The sequence below is a fragment of the Triturus cristatus genome, chromosome 1_2, assembly GCF_964204655.1.
Source record: "Triturus cristatus chromosome 1_2, aTriCri1.1, whole genome shotgun sequence".
Lineage (NCBI taxonomy): Eukaryota > Metazoa > Chordata > Amphibia > Caudata > Salamandridae > Triturus > Triturus cristatus.
Window position 1 is genome coordinate 1,025,170,328 of NC_140580.1, and position 17,848 is coordinate 1,025,188,175.

A 17,848-nucleotide genomic window follows, 5' to 3' on the forward strand; every position below is an offset into this window, starting at 1 on the left:
GTTGAGGCGGTAGGGGAGCCTGTGCAGCTATGCGGCGACGGAGTACTGAGTGTAAACAGGATACGTGGGCCCACATGTGTGCAGGTTCATAGTATAGTAAAAACACGTTTTTCATCAAAGTACATGCAGGAAGCCAAAATCATGTTACAGATAATATTTCCTCCATGTTAATGAGATCCAGTGGTTAGCTCAGTCCCTCATTCTTGGACGGCTCCCCTCAAACTAATCCTCTGTTGGCCCCCCCAGACCTGGAGTTCCTCCATCCTCTTGCAGGAAAGATGTCAGCCCCCATGTTTGTTTAGCCGTGGCTCCCCGCCCACCCTGAGCTGAACCAATCCCATGCGAGCTCACAGGGGCCACCTCTCCTTGCCTGCCCTCTCGCTTCTTTCCCAACTGTAATCGTCGTGTGCCCAGGACAGGGGAGTTGGAAGACTCCCAGCTACTCTAATTTGCTGCTTATTAAGGTCCTCATACCAGGACAGGATAGGATTTCATTTCCTAAAAGCCTCGTGTGACCCCTGATTTTTCTCTATGAAAAACAGCGAGCTGGAACCTCCGAAACAAAGGCCTTGTGTGTTTGTCAGGAATGTCAAAGGAACACAAAACAGCAGAAATCAATTGGAAACCAGCAAGAGTGGGGACTTGAAAAGGTTTAATGCCGAGAACTGTCAAGAACCTGCAAAGGAAGGGCGGCCCAACAAGGAGACCTGCCACAAACAACCCCGTAGACTCCTCAGTCCGTGTCCCCCTTTGTTGGGCCCCTTGCGGGGTTGCTCTTGGTGTGTGTTCGCAGGTTCCTCCGAAGGCCTGAGGGAGTCCGCTGTGCGCTTTGGCCTTTGCATGGCCACATCCTTGGCATTGATGGCGGAGTTTAGGACTCGATAACAAAAGCTTACAAAAAAAGCGGAGCCATCTCTGCGCTCCGATGAGGTACTTAAAAATCAGGACGTCCCCTCGCGGAAAGGCAGCTTGACTGTCCAGGTATCCAATAGTTCTAGTAGAAAAGTCTGTGAGGGGCCTGGATTAGCGCTACATTCTTTGCGACTCCACCCTCTCCCCAAGCCCCAGAATGTCTTCAGGGATTCCCTGAGCCCTGGAGAAGAGTCCCTGGCCTCCACTTGGTCCACAGGCCAGTGTCCCTGGCTCACCGCCCCTTGGCGTCACCGTACGTGTTGCGGGGCATGGGGACCATCTTTTCCTCACACGTCACCTTGTTGTCCTTGAGGATGTTGTACCACAGGAGGCCTGAGGGCCGGAGGTCCTCGCGTCGGCACAGCAGGTAGGGTATGGTGTCGGTGCGGGCCTGGATGTGCGCGCTCCGGAGGAGGGCGGAGCAGTGACCACTGACCTTCTCCAGCCTTCTCAGAATGAGGTGAGCTTTCCTGTCGAGAGAAAAATATATTTGTGTGAGGAGGGATCATCCAAGCAAGAACTTCCGTACAATATCCAGGTGGAAAAACACATGAGAACTTCTGCAAACAGAAACCCCAACACCCTCCACTCTTCTCAGTACTGTAGTTTGGCACGGTAAAACGGCTCTCAGTAAATACCAAAACAGCGGGATGTGGTATTTACCAGGGGGCATATTTACAAAAGAAGTAACGGAACGCGGCGTTAGCCTTGTTGGATTAACACCGCGTACCGCAACCTCTGAAACGCAGGGCTGCACTATATTTACAAGAATACAGTGTAGCTCAGCGTTTCTCCCTGTACTGGCCCTAAATGTAGCAGCCTAGAGCCAATGCAGGCACCCTTGCACCATAGTGCAAAGGTGCCTGCGTTGAGGGGAAGGATTGTTTATGAGCAGGAAGGTATCTTCTATGTGTGCTGCATAGATTTTGCAACTGTCATTTTTTTTAATGATTGTTTATGTGCAGGAAGGGACACCTTCCTGCACATAAACAATCAATGGTATTTTGCTGTTTCTATAAGTGCTGCACAACGCAGCACACATAGAAACAACAAAAATGAGAAGAAATAAAGTATTTCTTCTCGTTTCGCCAGGGTAACACCAGGTATTCCCTGGTCTTCATTTTGTCGCTGCCCCATATCTAAGCCACCCTTGTAAATATGGGGCAGCACCAAAATCAATGGGTGTTGGGGTAGAACGCCAACCACAACACCCATTGCCCGCCCCTTTCACGCTAAGTAGGGCTAACGTTAAGTGGCTTAACACTGCTTTGTAAATAAGGCAAAGCCCATATCGCTGAGGGGTTTATTTACAAGCCCGGGGCGCCGTCGGAACATCACTTTTTATGACGCTCCAGCGGCACACTGGGCTTACCCATATCTACGAGGCGACTTCACACATGATATGTAAGGGATAAAATCTGTTTCCTCCGGAGCTTACTGTACAAACAGCAGCTCATCTGAATATTAGAAACACGGGGGATTATTTACAAGCCCCATTGCGCCACTGCTACGTCACTTTTTCCCATATTAAAAGTGACGCACCGGTGGCGCAAGGGGCTTAGAAACAAGCCCCATGATCTTGAAAGATCTTGAAGAGACACATTGCACATTTAGAGGTTGTCACTGATGTTAGCGGAGGATTCAAACCACCCATTGGTATTAGCTGTACCCGGACTACAAACAAAAACTGCAAACCCACTCTGCGCAGGAGTATCCAGCTCGCCTTATCTCCCACTGTGTGACCTCGGCTCCTGACCAGGAGACGGTATAAGCAGAGCTGCTATGTTGTGACATAGGTGGCACCGTGTGTATGTTGGCAGATATACGGAGTTAAGGTTGATGGGGTGGAAACTGTGAAGTATGTGGACTGGATGGCAAAGGCAGGGCTGATGCAGAAAAAAGAAGTCAGCAAGAGTTGGATGGAAGAATAAAGAGATAAGAGAAGAGTTAAATGAGTGAGAAGTGTGAGGAAAAAGACGAGAGCTTAGAAGAAAGTTAATGAGTGGAAAGCCTTTTGACGAATCATGTGAAACTAAGAGCAAAAATGAAAGTAAACAGGAAAAATGGAAGGATATGGGGATGTCATGGTGAAGAAAGGTAGCAAAGAAGATGAGAGTGGGAGGAGTGGTAGAAAACAAACTGAGCAAGGCAGAGACTAAATTACTGGAAGGATTCTTGAAAGATGGCACAGGGCCAGGAAACGGCAAAGACTTGCAAGAGGAGCTGAAGGTCGAGAGGGAAAGAAGGATCATTGGAGAACAGCAGAAAGAGGAATAACATATGTAGAAGGGATAACAGTGTGGGAAACAGAAGAGATTGAATGAAAGGAAGTCTGAGGATAATGAAAACCTACATGCAAGCAAGTTTAGTTGCCAGCATTTTGATCAATCAGAATTCAGATCAAGGCAGAGGTGCCATGTCAAGGACTGCTTACAACTATGAAGGATAACATTTATTTGGGGTCTGGCAGTAGGCAAGTAATACAGGTCACTACAATAGATCCTCCCAGGATGTCTCCTATGTAACACGACAAACGCCAGGATGATTCTAAAAATACACTTGTGTTCCAACTGATTGACACCCTTTAACATGCGGGATGCTGGTTTATGGGAGAACAGCGATGGCTGGGGAAGTTGAGACTCTCTCAAAAGTAGAGGATGTGTGTAAGTCATAAGGCATATTCTTTAATACAATTTTTACACTGTTTAGTGGCTAGTCTATAATTGGCATACTAGCCAAGGTATACTGTTATGTCATACTCTTTCAAATGCTTTGTGGGGAAATTTGGTCAGCAAAGCGCATCTGTCTAACTTAAGGCTGATGGTGTTTTTCTGTAAGATTTAAGAATCTTTAGTGAGAAATTTGGTCTGGCATGACAGTAATTCAAACATTGGTATATTAAATTAAACCTTCAATACTAGCATCAAGTGTAGGATTTCTATCAGAAAAGAATGGAGTTAAGTTCTGCAAGGTAAACCGGCAAAAAAGTATTTTTTGTTATTAAATGGCGGTCTATCCAGGATATAGATAAGGTGTCAAGATGAGCCACAAAATTAAAATGTGTAAAAATCAAGTCCATGAAGTTAAAAACCTGATAAGTAAGGGAGTTGACCATGTGTGTTAAATCTAACACTTCAAAGAGAGATTTTTATCAGAAAAAGAAGAACTGCCTACCTTCATGTTGAAATCACCCACAAATGAACAGTTTCGCCCAGTAGAGGACCTCACACTACATTTAGAGATACCAGCCCTCTTGCACTAAATAATGAGTTTCCGTTTTCCATTGCTAGGTAAATTTGAGATTTTCTTTCCACACTTCCTTGTTGTAGATGACTTTTATAGAAATGTGTGGGAACTGTACGCAAGTAAAAGGAGGAGATGATTGGAACAGAGCAGGATTACACAAAAGCCAGCAACCAACAACCGTGGCCACAAGTTATGCCCTGAGCGAAGGGGTGCTCCTACAGCCGTGGAAGGTAGCTTCTTTCACACAGATCTGACACATTTTCATACAGAAAGTCCAAATTTCATCACTTGATCTGCAGAAATTTTACAAAATAGAGCCAGGATGTACTTCCCTGGGGTACAGAGATACGGTCCGTTCAAAGAACTCAACAACCTAGAGAAATAAGGTAAGGGTAGGTCCCTTCAAGAACTAACACTGGGGAACAAGTTGATGGCCCTCTCTCCTTTAGCCCAGCATACGCCTAACCATCGCTGGAGTTGCTGCTGTGAAATGAAGGGTACTAAGGACTACTGAAGTTGGTGGTGTACAGTCCACATCGGATGCGAAAATAAGCTGCATGAGCAACTGAAAAACAGCAGGATTTAATACAGTTATTATAACAGCTGTTGACTTTCTCTCTACAGAAAGTCTGAACAGTGATACTGAAAACACAAATACTGTTAAAGCTGACAGATCCTCTGTTATAAAGTGCATGTCTCAAGGAAGTCATGCCTATTCAGGAGGCGTACTTTTAACAGTATTGGCAAAGCTGTTCACAGCTGCCCACAGCTGTCCTAGAAAGAAAATGTCATAATCATGCAACAATTTGGGCTACAAGAAAACGGAATCTGGGAGAAGGGCCCCTTTGCCAAACAGACTGTATGTACAGAGGTAAGCTGTACACTCAAAGAACGGTGTTCTGAAAATGAGTCAAAAGATGAGGTTTGTGTTGTATGTGGTGAACCTGAAATTCATATCCAGCAAAATACTGCATTGTAGATACCTTTGACAAAGGGCTGGTGTTTTCACTGTGGGGCACATTTATGAGGGGAGTTGCATTGCTCTTGCACCACGAAAGCGCGACACAAGCCCAAAAAAAGATTTATGAAGTCATGCAAGGCCACCTTGCATGGCCCTGAGTGGCTTCATAAATCTGAGGTAACGCAATACAGCGTAAATCTCTGAGTTGCGTTACTCTGCCCTGGGAAGGCATTCCATGGACGTTGCATGGGTGTTCCTATGGTTTTTGAGACATATCCAGATTTACCAACATTGGTAGACCTGGGAATCCACCAAAAAGATAGTCCTTCTCACGGGAGTCATAATGAGGAGAAATAACTTTATTTTTCCTCGTTACTTCCCCTTTCTATGAGTGCTGCAGAATGCAGCATACATAGAAAGAGAAATATGCCTCTTAAGATTGTTTTTGTGCAGGAATGTGCCCTTCACTGCACAAAAACAATCCTGCATGAAGCACATGCACCCTTGCACCATGGTGCAAGGGTACCTGCATTGGCGCTAGGAAGCACATGGTGCAAGGGTGCCTGCGTTGGCGCTAGGCAGCCATAACAGTGCCAGCGCAGGGACAAAGGCAGGCATGCACCATATTCTTTTAAATACAGCACATTCTTACCCTTTCCTTGTCATGCAGCGCAGGGCAGAAAGGTGACTTGTTTGCTGCGCTGCGTGACTTTCACATAAATATGCCCCTAAATCTTTAAGAAAGGATATTTTCACAGAAGTCTTTACTTCGTGATCAGAAAAAAGGCATAAAGCCAACAACATGCTATCAAGACACAAAAGTAAAATAAATAAACATGCAAGTGAATTAGTAAATATCACTGTCTCTTTAGAACATAAGATTTCCAAACAACACTCAGTTACTAAACATGGAGATAAATCAGCAATAAAAAAAATAGTTGTCTCAGAAAAGTAAATACATCAAGGAACACAAACTGGCTCTCAATTACAATCCTATTTATAGAGAGGGGGGACACTAGAAGCTGATTATTAGGTCCAGTGACCCTTGCTCCCGAAAAGTAACTAGTACACAAAGGGAGTCACTGTTCCTTGTAGAGGATGAAAGAGGAAGAAACTTTTTTGTGTGCTACTCTATCTGTGGGGGACAGTGTGTCCTCATCATAATCCCCTCATGCACCCCGAAGGATGTCATGCTTCATCATTTGGGCTTTGCTCCTCGTCAGGCCGGCGCTGCAATGCCCTACGGGTCCCCCGAAGGGTCTCTTTATCGGAGATCTTTTGATGAGAAGCCGTTTGGGTTTGTGGGTGTCAGTGGCAGTGAAGTTTAAAGTGATGTGTTAAAAATGACTGGAGGGAGAGTGGGTACTATTTATTAGGGTGACCCCTCTGCCATTGTTCAAACAAAGTGTGTAGTGCAGCTCTAGGGGATATTATGTCCCTCTGTAGCAGGATATATGTCCCTCCGCATAGCTACAAGGAGGCAGATCCACGATTTCTCTCCTTACTTTGTTTTGTGGAGGGAGGGAGACGTAATTTCTGAAGTTTTGTAGTTGGCTCTATTTCCAAAAAGGTCTCTTGCCACAAGTTCCTTTGTGCATCCTGCTCAGCCAAAGTATAAAGTGGCTGCTTTAAGGAAAACAAGAGTTCATTTCTGTGCAATGATCAATGGACATGACTTACAACAGAACTGAAGGAACCGAGAACTTCAGCTTGGGATGCTTGACTGGGGATCTCATGGAAGGCATAGACTAGGTTAGACTGAAAGATGAAGAAAGATGCCTCCCTGGGGGTGGGAGCTTACCTGGGGATTAGGGTCTACCTAGGGATGGTACGCTATCAATTGGAGAAGTAGCATAGTTATCCTCGTCTCCTTACTCTATCAAACAAGGCGTAGAGCGGGAAAGCAAAGAGTAAATGGATTCAACCCCTATTCCTGCAAACGTCAAGAACATAATTCGTTGAAGCTGCGATACCCAACCCAAGAGAATTGGAAGCAAAGCGCCACATGGAAAGCAAAGGAAAAGCCAATTCGGCTGCACATCTGGAAGTACTTTGTCACTCAGAGGAGGATAAAAGCAAGAAAGGAGGCGAAACTGTCAGCTTCATAGGGCTCAGTACTCCGTACATTCATGGGTTATGATTTGAAGGCGTCAGCACGGGAACATAAGCGACAGTCTAGAACGCTTATTAGAAGTATTATTGAAGTGATCAGCTAGCACACTAGAGAGGGACAAGAGGCAGCTTTGTAGAGCCTTTCCTTGGAAGCACTCGCAGGACAGTCTCCAGACTCTATCCAGTTGGACCAAGGACTGATACCAGAGCGCAATAGGACTATCTTACGAGCCACTAGACTGAGATGAGGGGCAGATAGGCAGAACGCCTGTGCTATTGGTATTACAGAAGGGGCCGCACAAGCCCCTGCTGCGGCCCCTTCTGTAATACCAAAGTGCCCCGGTGGCACGCCAAGCGGGCGCGAACACCTGTTGCGCCCCCAGGGCACTTTATGTAGTACAGCCCCTGGTGCCCATTTATCTCTTCAGCAGTGAGTAATTAAAACCCTGAGGCAAAGGTACCTATAAGGAGGGCAGTTCTGTTGTACGGCAATTCCAGATGGACAACTGGGGTGCTACCAGGGCTTTAAGTGAGCCGGGTCCAGCCGGTGATGAGCACCGGCAGTTTTTTAGAGGGGGCCTCGAAACTGGTCCCTATCGGGCTCTGTTTTGCGCCCTGATACAGGCGGTCCATTTTTTTCCGGACTCCAGTGACAGCAGGCACATCGATGTGCGCGTGCTCAAACTGCTCACTTCTCACTAGTGGTGGTTACAGCATGACGTCATGCCAGGTGAGCGTTGTAAGGGAAGGGAAATCCTTTAAAGAGAGTCATTTTCTCTCTGGATTTCCCTTCTCTTTTTGAAAAGCAGGAGCAGCAGCATCGTCGGTGGTGTCACCAGGGCTTTAAGTAGAATATAGGACAAGCCATAGTTGCTGCTTATTTATCTCATGCAGCTAACACCCATTGACAAAGCCAATAGTCCTGACTTCTTGTGGGTATGATGTTACTTGTTGTATCATATATCTGGATGCAATGACAGAATCAGCAAAGTACAAGTCGGGCAGCACCCTATGCTAAACACAGATTTTTAGCTTACGTGTTTTAAGCTTCGCCCTTAATTACATTGGCCAACCCCGTTTATGAGACCCCCCAGTTTTTTCACCCCACTTAAAGTCCTGGGTGCTACCACAGCAGTCGCGAGATTAGACGTTAAGCGACAACTATGACCCTCTTTCCAGATGAGTTTGATGCAAGAATGACACTTTGCATGAGGTGAGGGAAATCCTACGAAAGAATTCTCCTATAACAGCTATTTTGGGCCTTTTCTCAGAACATCAGCTATATGCATTTCATTTTCGCCCTGCTTGGACGCAGTTACATAGAAAGAGCTCAGGGGAAGTTACTAAGCAATACGCTGGGAGACATTTTCTTATCACAGCTCTTAGGGTTCGTAAATTTCCACACTGGAGATGTCTTTTCTTTCAAAGGTGAACCACTGAAAATGACAGATAATTATAGGAGCGGATCAGATATAATTGCGGGCATATTATAGGTATCGAGTTTCCCTTCTTCCAAAGCAACAAGCTCCAACTCAGTCTGCAGAGGTCAAGCCACGAGGGAAGTGTTTTCGAAAGTTCACGTCAATCCCGCCCCCAAGGAGGTACTGGGAAGCCGAGTGGCCTGTGCAGGCCTGGAAACAAGCGCAATACATCTGTATTAGAAGGTTCCGGACTCAAGAGTTTTTAATGCCAAGACTTTGAATTTGGCCGACATTTCATAGTAAAAAAAAAAAAAAAGACATGAAACTTCTGCTGGAAGCTGGGAAACATATTACGAGACGCATTTCGGAATGCCAACTTGCAGCTATAAATCATAGTCCTGGCATTAAAGTTCTCTCTGCGGAGAATGACGTCAGGCTCCAGCAACCACCCTTTCAAAAGCTGCTCACAAAACTGTCTCAATACGAAGACCCACCCTAACATAAAAGAGAGGGAATGAGTTACTGTCCTACAAATGCAAAAACAGAGGTGGGGGGCAGAAAGGAAAGTAAAACCAGCTACTGCAGACTGAGAGCACTGTACATGACATCCAAGGCCTTAAATCAGCACTGTGCTCCCTCCTACCCTCTTAGCACTCAGTGCTCCTCTTTAAGCCCTTCCTGTCCGCAGGATAATGCACTTGGAGAAGCGCCCTGAAGCCAAGGAAGGCAGAAGAGCGCCATGAAGCCAGGAAAGGGAGACACTCACCAGAGGTGATTTTAGAAGCGCATTTACAGTATCTTTATTTGGTCAAAAGCATAGCTGAAAAGTTTCCAACTTTCCCAGGTCTTTTTGTGATATGCTGATCCTGGACGGGTTTTTTCGTTAGAATTATGTTTTATAATAAAATAAACAAGACTCCAAGTCCCAGAACTAAAGGCAAAATCCTGGACTGGAGCGGCGCATCAAACATGGACCCGGGAAACTTGGCAGGGTTGCAGAAGAGACACATTATCTGACATTTATTCCATTGAATGCCCTGCCCAATTATTTTCTACATTTTCCAGCTGGGGGCAAACATGCTGCTCACTAGTCGAGCTGGGATGCAAGTTAGGTGCATTTCAAAATTCTGTTCGTTGAACATGACTGGGGACGGTCAGTGAAGAATTACAAGCCAGACCAGGGTAACCAAGAGGTATGAAGAAGGTGAGAGTGGGGTGCACTAGAGGAGGGTGTAGGCCAAAGCTTTCCAAATGCTGTGTCCGACACAGTACTGTGTCGCCTGCAAATGGTGGGTGTGTCGCGGGATGACACTGGTATTAACGGGCACTTAGCACATAACTGCTGCTAATTAAGAGGCATTCCTTTGAAACCTTTGTTCTCACTATGCTTCATCTATTGCATAACGTTTCCCAGTAAATGGTCTTTTAAAGACCTGCGAAGTACTCGGGTGCGACTGTGTGTGTGCCCGGGAAGCTGGGGTGAGGTGACAGAGGGTGACAGACAGAGGGAGATAGACAGAGGGAGATGGAGGAAGTCAGAGGGAGGGAGAGGGAGAGAGGGAGGGAGACCGAGAGAGGGAGACAGAGAGGGAAACAGAGGGCGACAGACAGAGGGAGACAGACAGAGGTAGGAGGGCGACAGAGGGAGGGAGGGAGACAGACAGATAGAGGGAGACAGAGGGAGGGAGACAGACAAAGGGAGGGAGACAAAGGGAGGGAGACAGTCCGGGGTAGACAGAGGGAGGGAGAGGGAGACAGATAGAGGGAGACAGAGGGAGGGAGACAGAGCGAGAGGGAGACAGAGGGAGGGAGACAGAGGGAGGGAGACAGAGGGAGGGAGACAGAGGGAAACAGACAGAGGGAGGGGGAGACAGAGGGTGGGGGAGACAGAGGGACAGAGACAGAGGGAAGGAGACAGAGGGACGGAGACAGAGAGAGGGAGACAGAGAGAGGGAGACAGAGGGAGGGAGACAGACAGAGGGAGGACGGCGACAGAGGGATGGAGACAGAGGGAGGGAGACAGATAGAGGGAGACAGAGGGAGGGAGACAGATAGAGGGAGAGAGGGAGGGAGACAGATAGAGGGAGACAGACAAGAGGGAGACAGACGGAGACAGACACAGGGAGGGAGACAGAGGGAGAGAGAGGGAGGGAGACAGAGAGAGAGAGAGGGAGACAGAGAGAGGGAGACAGAGAGAGAGGGAGACAGAGTGACGGAGACAGAGGGAGACAGAGAGAGAGATAGAGAGAGGGAAGGAGACAAAGAGAGAGAGGGAGGGAGACAGACAGATAGAGACAGAGACAGACTGAGACAGGGACAGACAGAGACAGATCGAGGGAGAGACAGGGACAGAGGCAGACAGATAGAGGCTGGGACGGACAGAGACAGAGAGACGGAGAGGGAGACAGAGAGAGGGAGACAGCGACATACAGACAGGGACAGACAGACAGATAGAGGCAGAGACAGGGACAGGGACAGACAGAGGCAGAGACTGAGACAGAGAGAGGCAGAGAGACGGAGAGGGAGACAGAGAGGGAGAGGGAGACAGAGGGAGACAGAGGAAGAGAGAGAGGGAGACAGGGGGTGACAGAGGGAGGGAGAGGGGGAGACAGAGAGAGGGAGAGAGAGGGAGGCAGAGGGAGACAGAGGGAGGGAGTCAGACGGAGACAGAGGGAAGAAGAGGGAGGGAGACAGAAGGAGACTGAGGGAGGGAGACAGAGAGAGAGGGAGACAGAGAGAGAGGGAGACAGAGAGAGGGACACAGAGAGACAGAGGGAGAGAGACAGACAGAGGGAGACAGAGGGAGAGAGAGAGACAGAGTGAGGGAGACAGAGGGATGGAAACAGAGGGAAACAGAGAAGAGAGAGAGGGAGACAGGGGGTGACAGAGGGAGGGAGAGGGGGAGACAGAGAGCGGGAGACAGAGGGCAAAGACAGAGGGAGACAGACAGAGGGAGGGAGACAGACAGAGAGAGGGAGACAGACAGAGGGAGGAGGGCGACAGAAGGAGGAGGGTGACAGAGGGAGGGAGACAGACAGAGGGAGGAGGGCGACAGAGGGAGCGAGACAGATAGAGGGAGACAGAGGGAGGTAGACAGAGGGAGAGAGAGGGAGGGAGACAGAGGGAGAGGGAGAGAGACAGAGGGAGGGAGACAGATAGAGGGAGGGAGGGATAGAGAGAGGGAGCGAGGGAGGGAGGGAGGGGGAGGAAGAGAGAGAGAGAGAGAGAGAGAGAGAGAGAGATGGGTGTATGCCAGGTCTGGTGGCTCAGTGGACGAAGGCATCTGCTGCAGGGGCCAGTGTTTAACCTCATGGTCTCAAATTTGCTTGAAAATGCACCATTTGCCCACTTTTATTTCAAAAATTTCTTCCGGGGAGAAAACCCGCCCCGAACCCACCTTAAGTGGTTCGGGCTCGCTTGCTACGCTCGTTCGCTACACTGCCTTACTGTGTCTCAAAATGATGCATCTCCAAAAAGTGTCACCAACATGAAAAGTTTGGAAAGCTGTGGTGTAGGCCCTGCTGCATTAGGGAGCTAGTGCCATGCTGGTCCCACAGCAGTTTGGGGCGGTATCTGTCCATCAGGTCAGAAAAATTAAAAGTAATGGGTTCATTATGTATGTTACATGTGTTATTTATGACTGATGAAAATTAATACACAGAAAATATTGCTGAATAGAAGTAGGCTATACTTTACACTACTGAAAAAAGGAGACTCTTCCATTCTTCTTACATTTATTTGAAATATATTATGTGGTAATGCCTAGGTTTCTTCTCGAATAATGCTACTACCTCTTGAATACTGTTAACCTAGTGCTGTAATTCGTAATCTTAAATAGACGTGTTTTTTTTAATGTACATTTTAATGGTGTCTTGTATTTAATTTTGTTGGTATATTGTTATGGTTGTTATTAACTAAACAATAACATATATTTATCTTCTTCTTCTTCTAGTACAAAGAAGGAAATGTCTACTTTAGACATGGGTCTAGAGTTGCTGCAATTACATATTGATTGGAAAAGGACCAGGAAAACCTTCCCGCTTACTAAAAAACGTAGGGCCTGATTATCGCTACGGCGGTCCAATGGACTGCCGTAGCCACGGTGACATACGGGGGTGGCAGTGGGACCGCTGCAAACGCTAGGGATCAGAGATCCCAGGCAGTATTGTGGAGGTCTTGAGACTGTAATACGCACCGCCAAGCATATTACGAGTTTCCTCGCCGCCACGCTTTTCATGGCGGTGAGCCCACCATGAAAACTGGGGTGAAGAGGAAACAAAGGGGGCCCTGAGGGCCACCTGTTGCCCCAGGGCCACAGGGTGCATGCCCTGTGTGCATGCACCCCAGGTCATGGACGGCATGGACTGCAAAGTCCATACCGTGCAGGAACTGCCCCTGGCACTCTCAATGCGGTGAAATCCAAACAAAAAAACCTATTATTCACTATTTTCCGATATATAATTTTATGTTATGTATTGCCAGCAAAAGTGTCTGCCTCTGTTTCCAACTGCTACACAGGGGCAGAGGCTTGATGCGGGATCCATACATACCATGGCTTCTCCTCCCTGTCTCAAATATTTAAAAAATATCTGCCCAATGCTGCCAACTCCCACCATCCTCTGTGCTTTTCCCACACCCAATTGCAAACCCTATCCCAGCCGTCGCCCCCCAGAAGCTAAATTATCTGTTTCCCAACTCAAACAGAATGTATATATCATTTTGATTACAGTATTTAGCTGTGTGTGTGTGTGTGTGTTGACGAACTTAGGGGCTTATTTACAAGCCCCTTGCGCTGCCCATGGGTCACTTGTTATCACCTATTTTCAGTTTTTTCTAAAAAAAGCACTGGCTGCACATTAATTTGTTGAGTGTTACTGTTTTATTCTCAGTTTCTAGCCCAGGGCACCTACTTATTGCTCTTTCTAATTGTACTTAGAAATTAGAGTTAAAAGTGTCACTTGGTTTGAGACCCTGGGTTATGGAAGCCCCATGACCCCAGAGATGAATACCCTACCCCTAATGATACAATAGGAGCTAGTAACCTCCTACTGCTCTTGGACCTCCTGAACGCAGTTCTCAAATGCAGTAGGAAGGGGTTTCACACTGTGAACTCTCAGACAAAAGAAATAGCAAAGTGTTGTATAATAGGGACCCTTCGTGATACATTAGGGGGGGTTGCCATTGTGAACGCCATGACAAACAGCATTGGAAGGGCTTTGCATTTTGAACTATGTGACAAATTCAATAGGAAGGGGGTTTCCACTGTGAACTCTCTGGCAAATGTAATAATAAGGGCTTACTACAGAAGTCTCTTTTTAGGTTTAGCCACAGTAAACGTTTGATGTCTCCAGAGGGTGACATGTTAATGTTAATGTTAATGTATAATGTGGGTCTGCCTAAAATGTTTGATGGGTCTAGCTAGGAAGAAACCACACGGTCGCCTTTATTTTAAAGACAATAGGCCTAACTTGTTGACTTTTAAATGTGGAAACATGGCAGAAGGCCTCATTGTGAATGACTTGACAAAGCTTGTAGGCCTAACCTTGCTGATCATGTAAAGCTTTATGTGTACAAATTGGCCCATATAAAGGCATTGCTCGTTTTTAGGTTTTGCCTCTTTGTGTACACATTGTCATCTGGTATCAAACAGGTGACAGGAGCAGGCTACATAATAGGGACACTGTATATTTAAGGGACAACTATATTCACAGCCCCCTGTGAGATTTCTTTCGGGTATTTGATTTGCACCATATTTGATCTGCGAGGCTCCTAAAAGGGGTGGTTAAAATTGGTAATTCCACCTAAAATCTTGTAAACATTCTATAGAAGTTAGTTGTTTAAAGTAATTTTCATTTAAAAAGCAAAAAAATTGGTTGGACATTGATGTATTTTGGGTTATTTTGTGTGTTGCTCAATTCTAAGTTTATAACTCATAACATCTCCATGTGTCAGGCTTGGACTGTTCTACTTTAATACAGTGGTGTAATGAAAGTTATGGGGCACTCCCTGCAAAGTGCATTGAGGGGGCCCCCTCTTGACTCACTCACGACCTCTGAAGTCAGGGTACTGTGCTGAAGGGGCCCCTGGTGCTCAGGGCCCCCCGCACGGTTGGAGGTGTGGGGGGCTTTGTTACACTACTGCCTTAATACAGTGAAAGTTAGGTTTTACATTGTGAACTCTTTGGTAAATGCACTAGGAAGGGAGTTTAATCTGTGACTTTAAGAAATATAAGAGAACAAGGTTTTGCGTTGAGAACTCTGTGACAAATGTAATAGGAAGAACTTCCCTTGATAATTGCCATGTAGAGCCAGAGACTATACATTATCTAACACTAAGATCCCTTCTGATACAAAGGATGCAGGGGAGGTCATGATTTCATTGTGTACATTTGTAATTGTACGGGGAGTACTTGTTTTTGTGTGAATTAAAGTGTTTTTTTCTATTTAAACATTAAAATACTTGGCATCAATTAATTAAGAATTTTTGTGCACTTTGTTGACTTCTTTAGCTTTTAATCCTTTTAGTTGCTTTAATTTGTCCTTTTGACCAATTTTGATACACTGTTGGTGTTCAGTTATTGATACAACAAAGTGGTAGTAACTCTGACAATCCCCTTAAACTTTGGGATATCTTGCTTCGGCGAACGACCTTTACAACGCTGTTGTTACACCGCGATACATTTACATCGCCGTCATTACAACGCAAGTCGTTACAACGACTTGCGCTGGATGGCGCTATACACTAAGGAATAGTATGATTTACTATTCCAACACCTTTCCTACTGTTACGTAGGCTGGAGTTGGAATAGTAAATCATGCTATTCCTAAGTCCAGCGCCTCTAGCGCAAGTTGCGTTGTAATAACTGCAATGTAACGTACCGCGGTGTAACAACTGCGTTGTAACGTCACATATTTCTTGCTTCTGTCAGGTGTTTGAAGACCAATAACCTTTTGAATGTGAATGCTGATAAAACAGAGATGTTGGATCTACTGACTCCTCCTTAGACCTGAATCTTTGTTTGGTAGATCTTTAACCACTCCCAGCCCCTATGACCAAAACTGCTGGTATTCCTACCAAGACTGGTGCTAGATTGCTGGTACATGTTACTGCCTTTTGAAAAGCTTATGGAAAATACTTCTTTGCCTTTGCATTGAGAGGAGAAGTCTTGTGACTCGGGCAGCTGTCCCCCCGTTTGGTTTACAGGAATGCAGTTTTGCTTGGCTTACCTAAATATCTTATCTGTCGCCTTCAGACTGTGCAAAACGCAGATATCACGTTACAGAGTTTACTTCTGTTTGCTTCTGTTAAATCCCAGTTGGACTTCCTCCAGAGGTTACCAGTGGATAAACAACAGGTGTTGTTTAAGGCACTTTGCATTGTGCATTCTCTTGCTGACATTTGTCCAGAGTGGATTCACCCCTAAATACCCTTTTCTCATGCACTGTTGGCTGTGCCCATGTTCAGTAAAATCAGAGCAGGAAGATCCTCTTTCTTGATTCTTGCATATATTCCCAATACACCAAAGGTAAAATATGCTGTCGATGTGAGTGCAGGTTTCATCACATTAACACCAGATCTATTGCCATTGCCAATGAATGTTTTTTTTTTTTGGTCATTCCATTTTTGATGGTCATATTGTCAATGCTTATATATAGGGACGCACAAATGAGAGATACCAGGAGGCAGGAAGGCAGCGAAAGAGCAGGTAGAGGGGATACGGACTTGTGAGAAAGGAATGAAAGAATAACATGCACAAATTACAGCCTTAGGAGCAGTCAATAAATAACCAATAAAGAACAAACCTTGAGGCAATTTCTGACACTAAGCACTGATGAGAGGAATGTTGAGCAGCTTTTGGGAGGATCATTTAAAGGAAAGGAAAAACATTTGCAGCAGCTGAAATGCACCATACACATAGGGGCCAATTCACAAAAAAACTGTAAAACCACACTTGGCTATGTAAACCTAAATGGAATATGCCTGCACCTGTCACAGATTTCCAGATTCTTTAGGAATTCACATAAGTGAGTTTGGAATCCATTCCCACTGTATGAACTGCTTTTATTTGTATTTAACTTTTTTTATTTGGTCCTTCCAGAGCACACGCGTACACCCGCATGTATCATCGCTCTATAAGAACATCCACCATCTGAGTCAGATAAGGACAATTTGATGCTTGAAAGAATGTCCATCAAATTGCTGCGCTGACTTCGGAAACAAAAAGTTTCCAGCATTCTCCTAAACTGATGATTTGAGTTTCAAGAAATATAGGCAAGGCATTCCCGTGTTGAGCAGTTGCCATTGAGAACGCTTGGCAACCCAAGTGATACCCACAGAAACTTGGATACCCTAAACAGAGCTATGGTTCTGATCGCATTATGCACCTAGGAAAGTAGCACGCAGGTCTCCTGGATAAATAATTCTGCTTTGAGTTGTAAAGGGCTTTATGGACCGAACAGAAGGCCTTAAACACAATCCTTTGTTTTATTAGAAGCCAAGGAAGGGATGAAATTGCCACGGAAATGAAGTCTGGTGGCTCATTTTGAACCACTTCCAATTTCCTTATGATCCTAACTGAAGAGTCAAATGGCATTAGGGTAGCTTAGTGTTGTGAGGATGAAAAGACTGACAATTCGCACTCAGTGAGGCAAAGTAAACAAAGATAGAATGTGTTTAAGAGTGTATCTGGCGTAAGAATACACTGACGAATGAGTTGATTGCTTTTGGAGTGATCAATTAGAATTCGTTTTTAATGCCTGGGTTCTTTGCACACTCAGTTGGAGTACGGTTGGCTTCTATCCTAAACATACAGCCCAAAATGCCGCCTCCCAGACTTGTGAAGGTCTAAAAGGAGCCGGGAGTTCGGTTGTGCTTCCATTAAGCTTCAGTTTGTCCAACCACATCCAATCTTCGACTCTTTGAAGGCAAGTAAACATGGAATTGTTGACTGGGGTCCCCATTGATCTAAAAAATGATCTGTGTAATGTCTACAAACATGGCTACCACCAGACCATATGATTAGATAATAGTGGCCAGCGGCACCACATATGAGTTGAAAAATACAGAGGATAATACTGAGCCTTGAGAGACTCCACATGTCACAGATTTCTTCTGAGGTAGAAGAGAGTCCAGAAAGACTTGAATAGTTTGCTTGGACAAAAAAGAATCTGCAGCCCCAGGAGTACTGGCAACATCG

General features: G+C 45.8%; 1 protein-coding gene across 2 annotated transcripts in view; it reads right to left on the minus strand.

Moving 5' to 3' along the window:
- Positions 1-614: 614 nt before the first annotated feature.
- ASTN2 (astrotactin 2) overlaps positions 615-17,848 on the minus strand; it is a 2,498,474-nt gene continuing 2,481,240 nt past the window's right edge. For both annotated transcript variants that reach the window (XM_085612137.1, XM_085612129.1), the window contains one exon: positions 615-1,382. In XM_085612137.1, the coding sequence (XP_085468263.1) occupies positions 1,145-1,382 (238 nt within the window). In that variant the 3' untranslated portion in view covers positions 615-1,144. The remainder of the gene's footprint in view (positions 1,383-17,848) is intronic.